At 48.1% G+C, this 19033-nt stretch overlaps 5 protein-coding genes across 5 annotated transcripts; 4 read left to right on the plus strand and 1 right to left on the minus strand.

The window, feature by feature from the left end:
- Nucleotides 1-553: 553 nt before the first annotated feature.
- Nucleotides 554-3752, minus strand: BRD2102 (uncharacterized protein; the record flags this gene model as incomplete). Its single annotated transcript, XM_003040711.1, has 5 exons — nucleotides 554-1531; nucleotides 1791-2353; nucleotides 2417-3272; nucleotides 3334-3436; nucleotides 3493-3752. The coding sequence occupies 5 exons, from the start codon at nucleotides 3750-3752 to the stop codon at nucleotides 554-556; spliced, it is 2760 nt and encodes a 919-aa protein (XP_003040757.1).
- A 712-nt stretch (nucleotides 3753-4464) lies between these two features.
- Nucleotides 4465-6243, plus strand: NECHADRAFT_99870 (uncharacterized protein; the record flags this gene model as incomplete). The annotated part of the gene is made up of 3 exons (XM_003040682.1): nucleotides 4465-4825; nucleotides 4920-5143; nucleotides 5195-6243. The coding sequence occupies 3 exons, from the start codon at nucleotides 4465-4467 to the stop codon at nucleotides 5669-5671; spliced, it is 1062 nt and encodes a 353-aa protein (XP_003040728.1). The 3' UTR covers nucleotides 5672-6243.
- Nucleotides 6244-8804: 2561 nt separating this feature from the next.
- Nucleotides 8805-11190, plus strand: NECHADRAFT_37505 (uncharacterized protein; the record flags this gene model as incomplete). The annotated part of the gene is made up of 4 exons (XM_003040683.1): nucleotides 8805-9060; nucleotides 9113-9713; nucleotides 9777-9848; nucleotides 9951-11190. The coding sequence occupies 4 exons, from the start codon at nucleotides 8805-8807 to the stop codon at nucleotides 11188-11190; spliced, it is 2169 nt and encodes a 722-aa protein (XP_003040729.1).
- A 957-nt stretch (nucleotides 11191-12147) lies between these two features.
- NECHADRAFT_78598 (uncharacterized protein) lies at nucleotides 12148-13347 on the plus strand (the record flags this gene model as incomplete). The annotated part of the gene is made up of 4 exons (XM_003040684.1): nucleotides 12148-12184; nucleotides 12222-12321; nucleotides 12389-12535; nucleotides 12588-13347. The coding sequence occupies 4 exons, from the start codon at nucleotides 12148-12150 to the stop codon at nucleotides 13345-13347; spliced, it is 1044 nt and encodes a 347-aa protein (XP_003040730.1).
- Nucleotides 13348-15653: 2306 nt separating this feature from the next.
- Nucleotides 15654-16925, plus strand: NECHADRAFT_92385 (uncharacterized protein; the record flags this gene model as incomplete). The annotated part of the gene is made up of 2 exons (XM_003040685.1): nucleotides 15654-16634; nucleotides 16701-16925. 2 exons carry the CDS (start codon nucleotides 15654-15656, stop codon nucleotides 16923-16925), a joined length of 1206 nt encoding a protein of 401 aa, XP_003040731.1.
- Nucleotides 16926-19033: the final 2108 nt, after the last annotated feature.

The following is a 19033-nucleotide window of genomic DNA, read 5'->3' on the forward strand; positions in this document are numbered from 1 at the left end:
CAATGGCAACATCTTGGGCACAACCCAGTACAAAACCCCAAGGAAACCCCCTCTAGCAGGCGTTGAAGTCAACCGGGCTTGCGTAGGATGTTTGAGGGCCATAAGGCGTGAGAAGCAAGGCCATTCAACATGCCATCGGATGGCTAGGTATTCAGGCAAGAGGAGCACTACCGAATCAGATAAATGAAATATAACCCCTTGAAATTCACAAAAGAGTACGGAGCACAGGTCTTGACATGGGCTGCAAGTCATTTATGGTGCAACTTCTCCTGCAATTGAACTTGACGGAATAAGATAGTACAGCGGAACAAGACTAGGACAAGATCGACCGTTAGCCGCGCGGCCCAAACCTCACAAGCATAATCAGCTTCGGATGTTTACAAACTTGGCGGGATGAAATACAGCATTCTTAACTCCTGACGTCCAACCTATCAACCTTATTCTACGCCATCAGTGATCTTTCGTACGATAATCCAGGCGCCATTAACCCAATCCCCCCTTTCCCGGCTCAAGATACCTCCTTTTGAGAGCGGCTTATCTCTCATATCCCTTTCTAGGCAGTGCCCTTTTCTCCAGCAACCTCGCGCCACCCTTCGAGACCGGTTTCCTTGTTCCAGCGTTGGGTATCCTCGTCATATTGCTGGAGCCACTTAGTCATAGCATCGCTGGCCTGGGCCGCAATCTCCTCCTTGGTTTCGCGTACAGTTGTGACATCGGTCTCGACTCGCTTCAAAGATGAATCCGAGTGCTTCTCGTCGCGCTCCTTCCGCTTCTTCTCTCTGTCTGCCAACCACTCTTTGCGTCCAGCAAGGTACTTGGCACTGTGTCCAAGACCGGCACTCTCGTGTGAGATGCCCTTGTGAGAGCGTTCGAGTGGGGGAGCAGTAAAGAACAGGACACGGCCGTTGCTGTCGTGCTGGAAGTTCTGTCGGAGCTCTTCTGGGAGAGCCTCGTTGATGTTGTCGGGTAGAGTGTACACCTCTGGTGGTCGTGGCGGGTTGTATACATTACCAGCCTGCATAGATGCACCTGGGTTGGGTGCCATGGGCGTGCGCGCAACGGCCGGGACTTGGACTTGGTTGTATGCCTGGGCCATTTGGTTACCCATCGGCGTCTGCTGATGCATAACAGGCAGCGCGTGCGCATAATTCGGCGTAAAGCCTTGGGCATAGCCGGCCTGTGGATGCTGAGGTTGATGTTGAAATTGCACAGGGCGCACCGCTACTTGGGGCTGGGGAGGGCCAAGGTGAGGAGGGTGAGGAATAGGCACAGGAGTCTGATGAACCTGCGGAGGCGGTGCTCCTGGAGTGACGGGCTGGAAGTGAGGCGCCATATGGGCGTTGTACTGAACAGGCGAGGGAGATGGTCCTCCAGGATATGGCATAGAGGGGTGCCTCACGGAGGGATCCGCGGGCATGCTTCCAGGTACCGAGAGCATTGATGCGCGCCGACCGGCATCAAGGCTGACGTCGGGAAGTGGAACGGCCGACATGGGCTGCGGCGGAGGGGTGGGTTCCGGAGGCGGCGACTCCTATGAGACAGGGTTTATGTCAGTCCGGTGCTGCAAAAACGGTGGAAGAACAACAATGATATCGGAACCTGAGGCACAAAAATTGTTCGTGAATCAGGCGTTGAGACCCAAACGGTCACGGATGGGGAAGAAGGGCAGGGATTGTGCATGGCTGATTGCTGATAACGGATCTCGTGGTCGCCAACGAACAAACGGACCACGCACCGCCATGACACTGGCAGTACGTCAAGGTAGAGAGGGTATGGACTTCTTCACTCACATTGGGTTCTCGTGGCCGGCGATGCACAGCTCCCACAATCGGGGGAGCGTTGGGGCTTCCCCATGTTGGCTTGGGCAGCTCATCAGTTTCCTTTGCATCCTCACGCAACAGGTGCTTGATAGGGCTGGGTATCTTCTTCATCCGTCGGGGGACATCATAGAGGTCCATTTCGTAGTCCTTGTCGCGCACTTCATCTGGCACGCAGCTGGCCCACGTCTTGATCTTGTTAAATCGGAACTTTTCCTCGTTATAACGCGACTCGCACACGTAAATCTCCTTGTCAAGAGGGAATCCTCGCGGACGACCTTTGTTGAAGCGTGTCACAAACATAACAAAGCAGTGGTCGAGGACTTCTTCGATTTGATGGTCTCGGTACTGGCCCGTCTTGACAACCTCATGTTCAAAGAAATGCTTCTCGAACCGATGAACTGTTTGCTCCGGCCGGTAGTACCAGCAGGCATTGATCCACCTTTGGCCAGCGCGATCTTGCCATGTGCGGTAGATCTGAGCCACGGTAGGTTTGGCCAAGTCATTGGGGTTTCGGATGTGAACCCAGTCACCTGCTTTGATATTAGCGATGGTCAAGAGAAGAGGAGCGAGCAACCCCGTTTTCTTTGTATACGTACCAACTTTCCATGACTGATCATTGTACACAATCTCCGCCAAGGGTAGTTTTCCGTCTTCATCCCGGAAATCATCGTCAGGCTTGGCCTTCTCCTGCTCAGCAAGGAAGCGAGCCTGCTTCTGGAGCTCCACGGCGGCTTGATGTACTTCGCTTTCGTCCTCGTTATAACGCTTGGCATTCTCGAACATGAGCTCGATATCTTGCATAACGTGGTCGACGCTTTGGTACTTCTTCCGCTTGGCCTTCTTTTTGATGTTGTCGAGAGCAATAGGGTTACCGATTGTCTGGTAGTAGTCGGGGACAGCGGCCTTGTCAGGTAGCTTCTCAAAAGCAAGAATGAGGAGGTTGCCGTCATCATCTCTTGGCTTTCTTAGACCCTTGAGAAGCGACGAGATTCGCGCCTCGGTTGGGGTCAGCACACTCGGGGGTCGTCCTCGTCGCTTGTGTGCATCATCATCCTTGTCCACGTCTCGATCTCTCCGGCCAGAGGTACGCCGTCTTCGACCCCAGTGTCGTCCGCCTTCGTCGTCTGAGTCATCATCATCGTCGTCATCCTCCTCTTCCTCCTCTTCCTCGTCCTCCTCTTCTTCTTCATCCTCCTCTTCGTCGTCTTCAGCTGGCGGAGATTCCTCTGCGGGTGGTAGCTCGCCCAGATCCGGCAATTTCGCGTCATCTGCGGTTATGTGCCCCTTGTCGACTAGTTTTTTGAGTTCTTCGACAAACACCTCCCTCAATCGTACGGCAGCGCCAAAAATGGGAGCGGAAGGGCGGTTGTAGACCTGAGCATTGTGGCAGATTTGCGCAACATCCTTGACAAATTCGGCGAAGGAGTTGTACTGCTTCTTTTGTGTTTTTCCCTGCCCTCGTGTCAATGATCCTGTCGCAACCCAATATAGTAGCTTGGCGTCCATAACTTACTCGAACAGTACTGAAGGCGACAGGCTCCGATATGATCTCGAAGTAGTCAGGCAGGACTCGTCGATTGGGGATGCGCTGGAAACCGCCGGCAAGTGGTTCGCCACTGTGTACCGATATTTGTTAGTATCTGCGCTTCGAGGCGTGGAACGGGAGACATACTTCTCCTCGACACTACAGAGGTAGGTCGCGAGATTATGAATCAAGCGATACAAATCAGGACGTCCTTGCTGGTCCAGCTCGCCCTCAGCATCCTCCTCACCCTCGGCATCCTCATCGCCATCAGCGTCCATGTCAACATCAGGATCGCCTTCGGCATCCACGTCGGCATCCGGACCATCCTTCATCTCGACATCTTCATTGGCTGCCTTTGCCTCGATCGATTCGCGCACCTCGGGCGCGTTCGCCCTCCGAGTCGACATGGCGAGGTTCTGGGGTCGCTCGGGCGCAGTCGTAACGCGTGGATGGGTTTGAGTCGCGATTCGCGATTGTCGTGGGATATGGTAAAAGGCGCAATTGCCGGGAGAGTATGATCGAGAAGCAACAAGACCAAATTTCGCGAAAGCTGATGATGCTTGATCGGGAAGGTACGTACTTGGACTTTCGACATGCAGTCTGGACCTTGGAGGTGCAAGAGCGCGTTCGCCCTTGCGCGCTTCAGGGCTAGTACAAATATGGCTAGATGGTACGTATATATCGTACGAAGGGGTCCCAATATGGCGCTATTCGCACAGTGCCGGGAATGCGCTCTGTTAGCTAACACAACTGGACCAACTTGTTGCCAAGGATTGATTGATTCACTTTTCTTTGTAGCTAGGTTCGAAAACGGCTTCTTTGAAGAATCCGACAGTTGTTGACTACTGATGCAATTAGTGTAGGACTTTTAGAGATTGTTTTTTCTTTTTTGAATATTATTCACTTGCCCTCGCGAGGCTCAGCTTCTCAGAGATTCCCCCAAATTCCTTGCCTTCAACGCTCTTCGCTGGCTCTCTCTGCCGCCCCTCCCTCATCGTTGTCCGCCTTTTCAACTCCATACCTACCTGCCTTTCTTCTGTACTGCCCGATAACGAACTCTTGGAGCCTCTGAACTTTGATCTTTTCTCTGTCGACTGCCTCCCGAAGACTCGTGGAATCATGCGAGCTCGGTACAAGGGCCCTGCCGGTACCGGCATCCTGGAGATGTCTGATGATGCAACAGTTCAGGCCGTCTTTGACGAACTGCGGGCCAAATCCGGCATCGCCAGCTTCAGCATTAAATATGGCCCGCCTATGGCAATGAAAACTCTCGAGCTCAGTCAGGGCGATCAGAATGCTCGATCTCTTGGCCTTCATGGAGAAACTCTCACTATCGTCCCTGAAGAGGCGCCACCTGCTCCTGAGGTGCCAGCTCACACAGCGGCTGCCCAACACCCCGCCACGACATCGCGGGCAGCCAAAAAGAACGAGAGCCCAGAGGATGTTAACGTACCATGGCCGGAACGTGAAGGCACATTGTGTTAGTATCGCGACACTGCCATCGCTCTGACATAATCTCTGATGGGAAGCAGTGCTTCGAGTCATGCCTAGCGACAACAGCTGTTTGTTCACAGCCTTTGGTGGCGCCTTGCCAAAGCAGATCCCTGCACAGCAACTGAGGAGGATGATGGCGGATTACATCGTGGAGCACCCGGAAGACTACTCGGAGGCTGTGCTGGGCAGTTCACCAAGCCAATATTGCCGCAGCATCCAGGACCCTGACCGCTGGGGCGGAGGCATTGAGCTGAGCATCTTGTCTTCCATTTTTGACATTCAAATTTGTACTTTTGATGTCCAGGTTCGTATTATCTGGTTGTTTGCTGTTCGGATAGCTCTAACTGTTCCAAAGGCCCAAAATCTCATCAACTTTGGTGAGGAGAAGAGGGATCGTTGTATCCTGGTATATTCGGGTATACACTATGACAGGGTCGCTTTCAGCTACTCAGAATACCCCCACGATGCCCCATCTCTTCCTCCAGAGATGGATCGGACAGTCTGGCCCACAGACGATGATGAGGTACTAGAGCAAACCCATAAGCTGGTGAAGAAGCTCAACGCAGCCCATTACTACACTGACACAGAGGGCTTGATCCTCAAATGCGACGTCCCAGGGTGCGATTGGATAGGCAGTGGTCAGCTCGAGGGTCGGAAGCATGCGGAATTGACAGGTCACGTTGACTTGAGTGAGATCCAGGACGAGGGTGACAATGTGCTTCGCAAGTGCGACACATTCGGGTGTCATTTTATAGGACAGGGGGATAGGGCGATGAGGGAGCACACCACAGACACAGCCCACGAGCGCTTCTCTATTATTCCAGACTGGTGAAATGGGTGGATATAGTTGAACGGAGTATATATATGGGCAACAAGATCAACTGAGTCATTTGACACACATTTATGGCTTAGACTCAAGCGTGAGGATTCAGGAAATGCCCAGTCACATGCCGAATGGCCAAATTGAATGTCTGTTCCCTTGGTGCGACCTTGACTACGCGCCAAGGAATTTATTGTTCCTCATTCTATTGTACATGTTGTACATACATGGTGGCTGGGTGGTTGCTTAGCCCTGGCAGTGTTTGATCAGCTGCCCATGTTGTGGCACAACCCAGAAGGGAGTCAATCCACAGCTTCCAAGAACCTCTCAGTCTCAATGCCCATGTGGTTCCTTGACCTTTTACTGAGTTCCGACGATTCTGTGCTGAAGACCTGGGTCGATGAAACGTGACTCCAGCACCTCAACATTTGAATTGGTTCATGGTGCCCATGCCAGGTTGGTTGCATTGGCTGGACTTGTCTATGCCCGCCAACCGGAAAGCGACTCAGTTGGTCTTCTCGGGGAGTTCCCGCCTGGGAACTGAATCGATGTTGGCAAGTGACAAATTGAGGAACTCATGCTTGTTTGTCCAGTTCTGTTGACATTCGGCGTACTCCTTCATTTGAGGGGCGGGAGGTGGAGGATCGGTAATCTTGGTGATCAAGTAGGCTGTTGAGGCCTCGGCGATACCATAGACAAGCACACCAACCAGGGGGATCTTGACCAGGACGTAGAAGCCGAACCCAAAGCCGAAAAGAACACCTTCACGGCTGCGGAACCAGTTTCGCTTCTGCTCCTTGCTGAAGTGAACTCTGGCAAAGTAGGGCTCGAGCAGCTCTCGCATCAAACTTCTCGACGAGAAGTAGCTCTGGAGGAAAATGACGAGGTACTTTCGAGGCAGGAAGATGCCTGTGCCGAAGATGACAGATGCTGGGCCTAAACCGACTGCGTTGTTGAAGGTGTAGAAACTGGCAGCGGGCAGGACAAAGCGGCCAATGATAGGGGCGTATGAAAGGGCGAAGACGGCCAGGGAGATACCGCCCTTGCGGAGGAATCTGTAGAGAAACATCGAAACAGCCTGCGCTGTGCTCTCTGAATGTGTACTTCCATCAGATGCCCTGTAACCCTTGAGATTGGGATAGTACATGTCTCGAAGCTCAGAAGGGTTATCGTTCTTGTGCTTGCGGACATAGGTCATATCCACCCACTGAAGCGACTGCATGAAACTGTGGCAGGTTGGTAAGTACTCGGACAATCTCAAATGATGGAAAACTTACAGGTTATCGAGAGTCGGCACTACATAGCGCATGAGGGCCATGAGAAAGAAGGGGACTTGAAGGACATATTCAGCAACAAAGTCGAGGCCGCCAACAAGCTTGTCATCCCACGTTACGGCATCGAGGGATATGAAGAACGAGATGAACCATATCAATACTTTGATACCAATTATCTGACCATGTTAGTACTGGGAAGCTTCTAGGTTCGGTAAGGTGTGAGCATACCGGAATAGCAATGACGAGCCGAATTGCGAGCCCTGCGACGACAGCTATGGCAGCTTGACGATAGTGATCGGTGGTGAAGAGTGCTGGGTTCTGAAGTGCTCGATGGGCTGTGACATGGAGTTAGCTTGACCAACCATGGGGGCCGAGTCTCCGGCGTTGTATACTTGCCTCCCACCAGGGTCAATTGAGCTCCCCGAATTATGGCATTGAAGTCAAAGTGGGACAAGTCGAACTTCTCCTCAAACTTCTCTTTCAGCTTATCTTTATCCACCTGTATCTTATTGGAAGACGACATTTTGGTTGAGAGAATAGGGCTGGTCTCGGAACGAAGCTATCCAACCTGACACACGACCCTGCTTCGGTAGAGCTTACGGTAGCTCAAAGTGGCACGATGTCAAAGTGTCAGAAGGCGGGGTCTTGCCTGATGGTAGAAGAACAGGGGATCTCAACGAAGTTGTCAAGGGCGGAGAGTGTCTCAACCTCCAAACCAAGTCATAGATTGAGGAAAGATATTCAGGGACAGCTGGGGCAAGTTGCGTGTGAGATGTCGAAACAGCTTGGAATGTTGTGACGTGGATGTGTGAGGCCACAAAGTGACGTAAGTGTTCAGAGGCAGCTTGCTTGCTGCAGATTGGTTGGCCCCGGAGCTTCAGCTATCCACTGAGTTGCATGTGAAAGCTGATAACCAGTGGCTGCGTGAGCTCCTGAGAAATGCTCAGGAAAGATCACGGGCGTTTAAAATTCGCCAGAGACATGGGTTTCGGATGCGGCTCTGAGTGCTTGATAGGTAAGGGATGCCTCTCTGATCCTAGACATAGCTACAGTACAGTTCTTGACTGGCTCTTCTCACTCCCAGTCGCGTCCATTTTATGAAGATCGTATCTGGTTGGTGTGTCCCACTCGTCGCTGGTTGGACAGCATACTGCGCCTAAGTGGTGTTCGCAGCGGGTTATGCAAGCTCTTGTCACTCCCGCGTTTAGCATCCCGTCCAATACATTGACAATAACGACATGGAACCATTTCAATAAGTTCATCTATCATCAGTTACAACGTACGATTTGTTAGAAAGTCCGTGAACCTAGCGGCTAATCAAACTCCTCGCCTTGGGCAGCCAAACAGAGCCTGTGCACAAAGGTGTCAAGCAATTCCAGGAGTAAACCCCCTGGCCAGATTGGGCCACGGGTACGCGGGATCTGCGGGCCTTGGAATGTCAAGGGAGATGACTAAGTTGCTTTTTTAGCTTCTCCAGGATCCCCCAGTCCACCCGCCCGCGGTTCCTGCGTTGAGAAGGACAAGAAGGGTGGGTTTCATATTAGCCACCTTGCGAAATCGAAGTCGTTCGATGAACATAGTGCCCCATCGCGCTTCGTTGAGGAATCTTTCTGTATCCGGCGTTGCCCCCTCCTCCTTGCCTTTTCAGTTGTCTAGCAAAACCTCCCTCGTTGGCTGGTCAGGGGAGACAGTACACGACAACTTCCTCACGACGCGACAATCTCCCGACACGACCATCATCTAGATCTCCTTCCTCGACGTCACGCAATTATGAGGGGCGGCTTCGACCCGGCCCGTCGAGATGCCTGAGCTGCAACCAGGCCAAGGATTCCTGTGCGCCATTGCAAACACGACTACACATCACCTTCACCATGGATGATTCGACGCACCCTCGCCCCTACCGGGCCCCTCGACGAGTTGCGACCGCACCGATTCCTTTACGAGCGGCCATGAGTATTGGCTCTCCTGATTCAGACAGCTTGGTCGAAACACTCTATAACCATCCCAATGCCAAAATCATTTCCTTTACAGCCTCTGGAAGAGCTCTTTCGAGGAGCCCTGGGGGTCCCGATGACGAACCAGGCAGCCTATCGTGGTCCTCGCAGCTGGAGAGAACCATCGCTGTTGGTAAGTCCATAGCTCCTTGAAGGCTTCGCTTCAGTACTAATTCGCTTTTTAGGTCCATTCCGTATCTACCGAGCCCCCGGATCCGTCGCCTTCCTGAACTGCGGTTCTGCACTACAACCCATTTTGCCCAAGAGTCAGTGCTGGTGCATCGACGAAGTGAATAGCAAATTTGTCTTACAGATTCGACGACCAAATTATTGGAGGATAGAGCTCCCCGTGCAAGACCCCGAGGATCAGACCCGAGCTGAGGCACTGAGGGGAGTATTTGATAAGATCCTTCAGTTCGAGAAGACTGAATGTCCCTTCAAACGTTCGTTTACGGTCGATCTGCCAGAACGCCCCCAGACACCGGTCACGAGGAGACCTTGGACGCCTGTGCAACGATCGCTGCCTGGTACTCCAGCTTTTGATACATTGTCTTCAGTGGGCTCTCGGCGGTCTTCCTTTGTTGGGAGAGCGACCACACCTACACCTCTAAGCAACAGGCACTATCCCGACTTTTCAACAAGTCCTTTATCAAGACCCACGAGCTCGGCATCCTGTGCACCCGCTTATCCTCAACTACAAGTCCCCAAGTCGAGATCCAGGGCTCATACCGACAGTGTACAATCCAGCGACGATTTTCACACTTCCATATCCGGGGACGCATCAGAGTCGCGACTTCGCAAACGATCTCCGTCTCCTGCCCTGATATCCTCTCGGGCTGAACGAGCCAGCCCTAAACCACTTGACGCTGTATTGGAACGGCCGGCAGAACTTGACTCTTCGGATCCCTTTCAACCTAGTTCGTCAGGAACACTGTCGGAGTCACCATCGATCAGCGTGGCTAGGCATGTCGAAATGATCGATGCCATTCCAAGACCCGAAGTTGGCACAAAGAAAGTTGACAGATGCCCCTCATTCTCCAGCGAGGCTTACACAAACTCATCCGACGGCGGATCTCCACAGTTCTCTGCAACCTCTGTTTCGGACGAACCATCAGTATACGAGCTTCATGAAGGGTCAGGATATCGAGGTGGCCGTATGAAGGCTCGACTTCGACGGACTGCTGGCTTCACAATGTCGCGATTAGTCACCTTGCCACCACATTTAATGTTGGGAACGAACAAGTCTTCCCCATCTGAGAATATTACACCCTCAAGTAAAGAGCCTGGGCATCCAGAAGCCCCGTCAAGCAATCCCGACACCTCGGATAAGGCCAATAAGCAACCTACTGTCGAAAACGACGACAAGGTTGAACCCCAACATCGACGCCGAGATAGCGAGGAGTCGTTTCATAGTGTTGAGTCCTGGCATTCGTCCACTGCTCCTCCGCCTCTATCTCCCCTAACATCTCAGCCGGATTCCCCTGTCGAGGAAATCCATGAGGGGAGAGAGGAGCAAAAGACCACCACATTGCTGAGCCCACTTCTCGAGGCAGATAAAGCCTTAGAAAGCGCAAGCAGCTCCGGAATGCCATGTGCATGGGAGTCGGACTCAGACGAGGAGGACAATGTTTCGGCTGCATCTAATCCCGCGCCAACGGCCTCAGACGGAGACTCTAGTATTGATGCCCTACCTGGACATGCTAATGGCGAATCAACACCTCCATCTCACTTTCAACGCCCGGCCGCGAGGCACCGGGCCACTACCAGCAGCATCTCAGTAAGGCGACGCCCGCTATCTCCACTGCCTTCAGCTGCGAATCTCTTTACGCCACCCACGGTGTCGACCACGGAACGAAGGACGTACAAAAGCAGATTGGAAACTGTGAAGAACCTGCCCATGGCCATTATCAGTAAGACTTGCGAGATGATAATTGGGCCCCCAAGCCACCTTATCACTCTCATGCTCAAGGTTGCGGCGAAAATTGTTGCCGGCCAGTGGAGTGGCTTGGTGTTTGGGTACGGTGACGACGGAGAGCAGATACCCGTCCAGTGGGACTATTCGGAAGGGGACTTTAGCGACTGGAGCGACGATGAGCCTCACATTGGCTCCCACCACGATCACCATGGGCACCATAGGCACCATGGACATCATGGACATCGACGCCATAGCAGCCACGCCATGCACACCCATGATAAGGAGGAGACAGCGACGGCCGAGCAACCTGAATCCTCAGATGACAGCCGAAGCTGGGGGGTGGATTGAGCAGCAAGTTGACTTGGGCGATATGGACCATGGGTGGTAAACCAGAGGAGGATGTTAATGACAACTGTAATATGCATATGGACGGACTGGATGCCCCAGCCGTCCACAGGACCTGTAATTTTAGAGATGGATGTTTGATGGGGGATACGGAACGGAACCAGCCGGCGTTAAATGTTGCGCTTGAGATATGTGGATGGAGTTCCAGCTTGACGCTCTCTTTCTCTCATTTTCATGGAATCTAGGCATGATAACAGAATATTAGCAATTTAATGCACATGAGTAACTGAGGCTACTGTGAGAGACGGCTGAGGCATATCCGTATTCTTTCTGTGCTGGTGATGCCAGGCTGTGAATCGCAGACCAAGCTCTTTTCAACGGCCAAGCCCAAGAAATAACGGCTAAGGCTTGCCGACTGGACCCGAACATGCATCGTATTGACCGTGATCAAAAAGCAACAGCTTCTGAGTGGTCTGTTTGGCGTCCACCGTCGGATCGACAATTTCAGAGGCTCATTGTTCGGGCGATGCGAGGGATACGGGGAAAACGAGAGTCGCGAACCAAGTATAGAATCTGAGGAATACAAGTACTCCTACAGCTAAAAGATGCGTAAAAGTACATTTCTGGGTTTGGCGTGGTACTTGTCCCTGGTCTGCCTGGACCCACCCCCTTGGATATCGTATTCCTCGCATCCAACGCGATTGGCCACCAGTGTCACAGGGCTGAAGAAGGGCTGGATTGGGGATGATACTGCGAGATGGCACTTGATATTGAGGCTGATTTGAGGGTTAATTCTTTGATCATGGCTAGCTATATAATTATGTCGAGTCCCCTTCACTTGGCATGGCAGAACGATCAGTCTTGGCCTCATCATTATCGTGTTGAGTAATACTACAAGAATCCTGGCGGAGTTCTCTGTAACTTGAAGACTCGAGTTCAGTGCGACACTAGATTGGCATCATGTCTGACGGGAAATACGGCAAGTTTACCCTCTTTGGTCTGTCTATTATTGGGTGACTAACATTGTGTCTTAGTGGATGGAAGCTACTGGTTCTACGCCCCCAACAAGGGTGCGGCCATCTTCTTCTGCATCACCTTCTGCGCTTCAGGATGTGTCCATGCATGGCAGTCTTCGTAAGTAACCCTGCCATCGTGTTGAGTGATTGAAGCATGGAAGTTTGTGGTTCTGACTATCAGATAGGCACTATAAGTGCTGGATATTGACACCCTTATTCGCCTTTTGTTGCCTCCTCTTCACAGCCGGCTTTGCTCTCCGCGAGTATGGAGCGTTCCACTACGACAACCTCAACATCTTCATCGCCAGCATTTGCATCACATACGCTGCCCCGTACGTTACACACGGCGCTCATGCTGTTCGCCAAGACTGACATGTGAAACAGACCGCTCTTGGAGCTGCAGAACTACCACATCCTTGGCCGCATCTTGTACTACGTTCCTTACCATTCACCGATTCACCCTGGACGAGTCTTGACAACCTTTGGCTTCGTTTCCGCAATTATTGAAAGTCTTAATGGATGGGGTGCTTCTTATTCGGCAAACCAGTCGTTGTCTGACAAGGCCATCGCAACGGGCCACGCGCTCATCAAGGCCTCATTACTTTTGCAAGTCATCGTCTTGGTGCTTTTCGTCGTTCTAGCGACAGTTTTCCACCACCGATGTATCTCGAATGGCGTGAGAAACGACCGGCTCCAAAGTTCACTCATCACGCTCTACATAAGCACAACGTTGATCCTGGCGCGGACCATCTACCGAATTATCGAGTACTTTAGCGTGGCAGAACTCCGGTACGGCCCTGGCTTTGACCCCTCGACCATAAACCCCGTTGTTCGGTACGAGTGGTTCTTCTACGTGTTCGAGGCAGCCGTGATGCTGATCAACACTGTCATGTTCAATGTGCGGCACCCACGACGATATCTCCCTAAGAGCAACAAGATCTACCTTGCCCCAGATGGAGTTACCGAGGTGGAAGGACCCGGGTTCAAGGACCCCAGGCCATTCTGGCAGACCCTGATTGACCCCTTCGACATCATTGGGCTGACGACAGGCAAGGGTAGGGAGACGGAGAGGTTCTGGGAGACGAACGATGATACGACGACGAGGGATAGTGTTAGAACCAAGTCAGATGTTGAGACGGTCTAGGAGAAGCAGTCACGACTGTGGGATGCAAGTGCTGTCAGACTGGGTGGGTTGGATAGGTGAGCGAAGGATGCTTGTTATGGGGAGTTTCTGTTCACTGTAAGCTCGCGAATACCCTTTTCATTGTCGTATATAGAAAGAATCATGGTCTTTACAAGGAGGTTGAAAGTTTCCCTCGCAGTTAATGACTTGTATTCTGTAACCCCTTGCTGTTCTGGCAAGCGAGGTTGAAGAAGTACCTGAAGTCGGCTGTTCCCTGCCCAATTTCCGAGAAATCCACGTGCGAGATCCATACTGCCAGGCCAGGGTGGATTCATTGCCCCAACGCCATTGCCGATGACAGGCCAAACTGTGCACTAATAATAGGTGGTCGTGCTTTTGGGTCCCCGAAATGGGAGGATCCTGCGCACAGAGGCGTGCTTGTCTGTCTAGGTACCTGACGTGAGACACATTTATAGTGAGACAAGCTTGTGCCTCCTTTGCTGAACTCAGCCATGGACTTTAGAGGAAACGGCGAGAACTGGAAAAAGATTGAGATAAGCTCGATATACGGGCGGGTTCATCATGTGTTTATGTTTGAGCAAATGAGTCTAATGCCAATGCAGATTGCAGGATGCACCAAACAAAACCGCCATGAAAGCTCCGGGTAATCGGACAAATCAGAGACGAGATCTTGTGAGAAGGAATGGCAATGGCCAGGTTACAGTTATACACGAGACACATCCCTGATCCTCCAAAGGGGGCAGCATGATGGGCCATGGCAGGGAATCGGAGCCTTCGCTCCCAAGTCGGTTAAGCAAAGCTGGGTGAATCTGCAAGCCAGTGCTTAAATCTGTTTGTTATGCGTCTGCTACCGCGCGACTATTCGTCTCATAATCACAAACAGCGTTTCATCAAGGGTGGCTACATACTACGTAGTATGCGGCGGTCAACCCGGACGAGGGCCCGGGGAAACAATTCTAGAATGAATGCCGCCGACGATCATGCTCTTGTGAGCACCACGCGCCTTCTGGCCCAGGCTTATTCTTCCTTCTTCCTCCTTATGGATTCTGTTGAAGAACAGACTGCCTCTGCCTCCGCCACCTCGCACTCACTCACTCGTTAATCTCACCTTGGCCAAAAATAACACAACTAAAGAGGCCGCTCCCTGTACGGGAATGCCTTCGCCACAGCCTGCGGCCACACTACGAGCCTCGATCATCTCTAGCGCATCCGTGGCGGGGGGCCCTTGCACCCTGGGGCGAGTGAGAGGGGGATCTGCCAATTACCGCCGGGTACTCGCTCATCACGCAGCCAAATGCAGCTGTGCAACCTCAGCTGAGAAAGGCAAGCCTCTCTGTCTTCGCCACAAGCCTCGACAGCTTCTCTCGTGTAAACTCCCCAAGCACTCAGGTGGGCTTGCTGTCCTGCGCTCGACTGAGTCAAAGCGGGGAGCTATTGGAATATTCACTCGTTGTTGATTGATCAATCCTTTCAAGGGATGTCATTTTCAGCACGACACTGTGCCACCACAAAACGCCAAGGGCAGATCCTCGCCCTCCCCTGCTCGTGGGATCCCTAGCTCCTTCAGGTCTCCTCTAACAGGCTCCGCCGAAACAGGGGACTCCCAAAAGTACCCCCCGCCAGGCATGTGCAGAGCTGGTGTCGGTGCTGGTGCTGGTGCTGTATCATGCTGTGTCCGGCCGTGGGCGCGCCGACAGACAGACCATCTCTCAGCTTTTGCGAGGTCAGGTGGCAAAGCAGGGATTGGGCCGTTTCCTCCGACCGACTCTGGTCTCCATGTCGGGCTGGAGGCTAGATGTTCCTCGCCATCCATTCCAAAACAAAACACTTGGCCATGCTGTACTTGAGCAGGGCTTCGCCCCGTCTTCTCACACTTGTCCATTCTCTTGGTGTAATAACCTTATTGACCTGCCTCGGCTTATTTGGGCACGCGAGCGCGGCCACTGACTACTTGAGGCGGAGAGCAACTCTAAGCCTCACTTCTGGAGCAACGGCCAACTGCATATCTTCATCTCACCACCCTGCCAACGACTCTGTCGTTCTCTTATCCTTTTCTCCCTCTTCTATCTGATCGTCTCAAATACCCCGCGTCCTACCTATTTGTTGAGACTTCAACGTATTCCTTTGTCGTCTCTTTATCTCTTGGCTCATCGAAACCCACAACGCCTCGCCCCCTCACTGGTCATTCCTGTCGACACAGCCAGTTCACTCCCGAAATTATCGCTCATCGCCAACCAATCTGGCCCAGGTCTTGCTGAAGACCTTCTTCCCACCTTCATCTGACCATCTTCCCGCCATCCGTCATCATGGGGGACCGACCAGCTGTCTATGTCCACTTCGAGCTCGGCGTGTCATGGCCCAAGCATCTGTCGAAGGATCGCCACATCACATACATCTCAAAGAGCATGCGGGATCGAGCAAACCAATTCCCTCGACAGTTGCCTCCCGTTAATACCAACTACCTCGCCGCACCAACACAGTACCAGGTTGCCTACCAACAACCAGTGCCCCAAATCCAAGAGCCCCAGGCACACCCACCATATCAATTAACTTACTACACCAACGAGATACCACCCAACACCTACAACAGAGACCCAGTAACACCAGCCCCGGCACAGACTGTCCAGTACCAGCCATACCAACCCGTCCAGCAGCCACAACATTATAGTCAGGAATATTACGCGCCAGTGGCATCAGTCCAACCACCGGTTGAGGAGGAAGAGGTTCGAGGGAGTTCGAGGTCGATGAGCCGAAGCTCGCACGAACGGGGCAGGTCAGCTCCGCCTCCCTTCAACGACAGCCCCTGGGACGTCGGTTCCAGCTCCAACAGCCAGGGTGTGCCTCAACTCTGGAAGGCCTTGCCGGCAACCCCGAACCAGTACCGCCTAGGAGAGGATAACATGCCCTGGTCTACGTGGAGTTTTCCCATGGGATACAACGAAAACGAGGATGAGGGCGACGATGGCGAAAGAGGCGAGAGCCGTTCCCGCGAGGCCAGCATCCGAGCAACATGGGGACCCGAATTCCCCGGAGAACCCGCGCGCCGCCCTGAATCGGATGACCGGCATCGAGGCAAGGCCAAGGATATCCAGTCTCTTGCCACTGCTCTGATGACAGTGGACAACGGCTTCGAAGATCAGTGGTGGTACCAGGGACCTCGGCTTGTCAACCTGCATGGAACCGTGCTGGTGCCCACAGCAGTTCCCAAGTCCAGTTTTCACCCGGATTTCCAGCAAGGCTCCGTTGGATGGGCCGTATCTCGGGAAGAAGAGATGCGGCAAAAGGATGTTCAAGAGCAATATCAACGGCAGCTACAGAAAGACCAATTGCAGAAGCAGAAGCAACATCTACAGCAACTGCAGCAACACCAACAGCGACAACATCAGCAGCAGCAGCAGCAGCAGCAGCGACAACAACTGGAATCCTTCGTGCCATCAACTCCGTCTTTCCAGGTTGTGTCGCCCCGGTCGAGCGTCGCCGATATTGTGTCGCCCCTGAGCGAGTACCCGAGTCCTTTGTCGAGCTTTGGAGGCCTTCGACGCTCATTAACCACAAGGTCCGATGAGCTTCATATGTAATAGATAAAATAGGGAATTATTATTAAGCATGGCTCCTAGATTAAATAAAATATATTTACTAAAGTTACTTTAAGGCTATATTAATAAAAGTACTAGGGAAGTTATTAATAATAATATTATTAAAGATAAGTAATATTAATTAAAATACCTAAGGTATATATCTAGCTTATAATAACTTATAAGAGCTTATAATAATAGCTTATAATATCTTATAATAATACCTTATAATATCTTATAATAATACCTTATAAAAGCTTATAATAGTCTTTAAAAATAATTTATAATAATAGAAATTTTAAATAATATAACTTAATTAATAATAGCTAAAAAGGAAAAGTAATAAAGTAATAAAATAATAAAAAAAGCTAATTAATATTAAAGTTAAAAAAATTAAAATAAATAAATAAATAAAATAATAAAAAAATATAATTATTATTATTATTTTATTTTATTTTATTTAAAAAAAAAAATTAAAATATCTTAATATTTTAAATAATAGCTTTATTTATAATAAATAAATTATATTTTAATTAATTAAAAAGGTTAATATTTTCTTTTTATAATAATTTTCCCTTTTATTATTAATTTTTTTAATTATTTTTATAATTTTTAATTACTTAAAAAATATAATTATTTTTTTTATTTTTATAAAAAGAAATTTAAATATAAATAATAAATATAATTAATTAATAATTAGCTAATTAATTAATAAAATAAAAAAGAATTATAATAATTAGTTTTTATAAAAGCCTTTAATTAAATAATTAAATTAATATAATTAATACTTCTTAATAAGTCTATTTATATAATTAAAATAATTTTATTAAAAAGATTTATAAACTTTATAAAAATATAAAAATATTTATAATAAGCTTTAAAAAGTAATTTTATATAAAATTATTTAAAGTATTATAATAAATATATAATTAATTAAATTAAAAAAAAACTTATAATTTTTAATTATAAGCTTTTTTTTATTTAGCCTTTTTTTATTTAATTATAAGATAAATAATTAATTAAATTTTATTAAATAAAAGCTTTTTTTATTAAATATTTTTAAAAAAAATTAAAAAAAAAAAAATAATTAACTTAAAAAGAAATTATATTTTAAAATAACTTAAAAAATAATTATTATATATTAAATTTATATTACTTAAAGTAGGGATTAAATATTATTATTAAAGTCTTAATAATTATAATTATAAAGGCCTTATACTTAAAGCTAAAGGGCTTAATATATTTAAATTAATAAGGTTTTATATTTTATTATTAATAGCTTTAATAATATATTAAAAATAGCCTTATTTATATTAAATAAATTACCTCTTAATTAATTAAAAAGCTTTTAATCCCTTTATATAATAATTCTTTTTTTAATATTAATCTTTTAATTACTTTTATAATTTTTAATTAATTAAAAATTAAAAATACTTTTATTAATATTATTAATAAAAATTTAATAATTATTATTATTTAATTTTATTTTACTTAAAAAGGGGATTAAAGTATCTTAATTAAAATCTTAGTAAATTTAATAATAAAGGCTTTATACCTAAAGCCTAAGGTCTTAATAGGCTTAAATTAGTAAGGTTTATTTATATAATTATTAATACTTTTAATAATAGCTTTATTCGCAATAAATAAATTATATCTTAATTAGCTAAAAAGGTTAAAATCTTCTTCTTATAATAGCTTTTCTCTTTATTATTAACCTTTTAATTATCCTTATAATTTTTAATTACTTAAAGAGATATAAATCTTAAAGGATTATACTTTTATTATCCTTATAAAAAGAGATTTAATTATAATTAATTAATAACTATAATTAATTAATAACTATAATTAATTAATAACTATAATTAATTAATAACTATAATTAATTAATAACTATAATTAATTAATAACTATAATTAATTAATAACTATAATTAATTAATAACTATAATTAATTAATAACTATAATTAATTAATAACTATAATTAATTAATAACTATAATTAATTAATAACTATAATTAATTAATAACTATAATTAATTAATTAATTAATTAATAATCTAAAAAAGATTTATAATAGCCTTTTATAAAGACCTTTAACTAAATAATTAAAGT

This window comes from Fusarium vanettenii (assembly GCF_000151355.1).
Source record: "Fusarium vanettenii 77-13-4 chromosome 4 genomic scaffold NECHAsca_59_chr4_1_0, whole genome shotgun sequence".
In the NCBI taxonomy this organism is placed as follows: domain Eukaryota; kingdom Fungi; phylum Ascomycota; class Sordariomycetes; order Hypocreales; family Nectriaceae; genus Fusarium; species Fusarium vanettenii.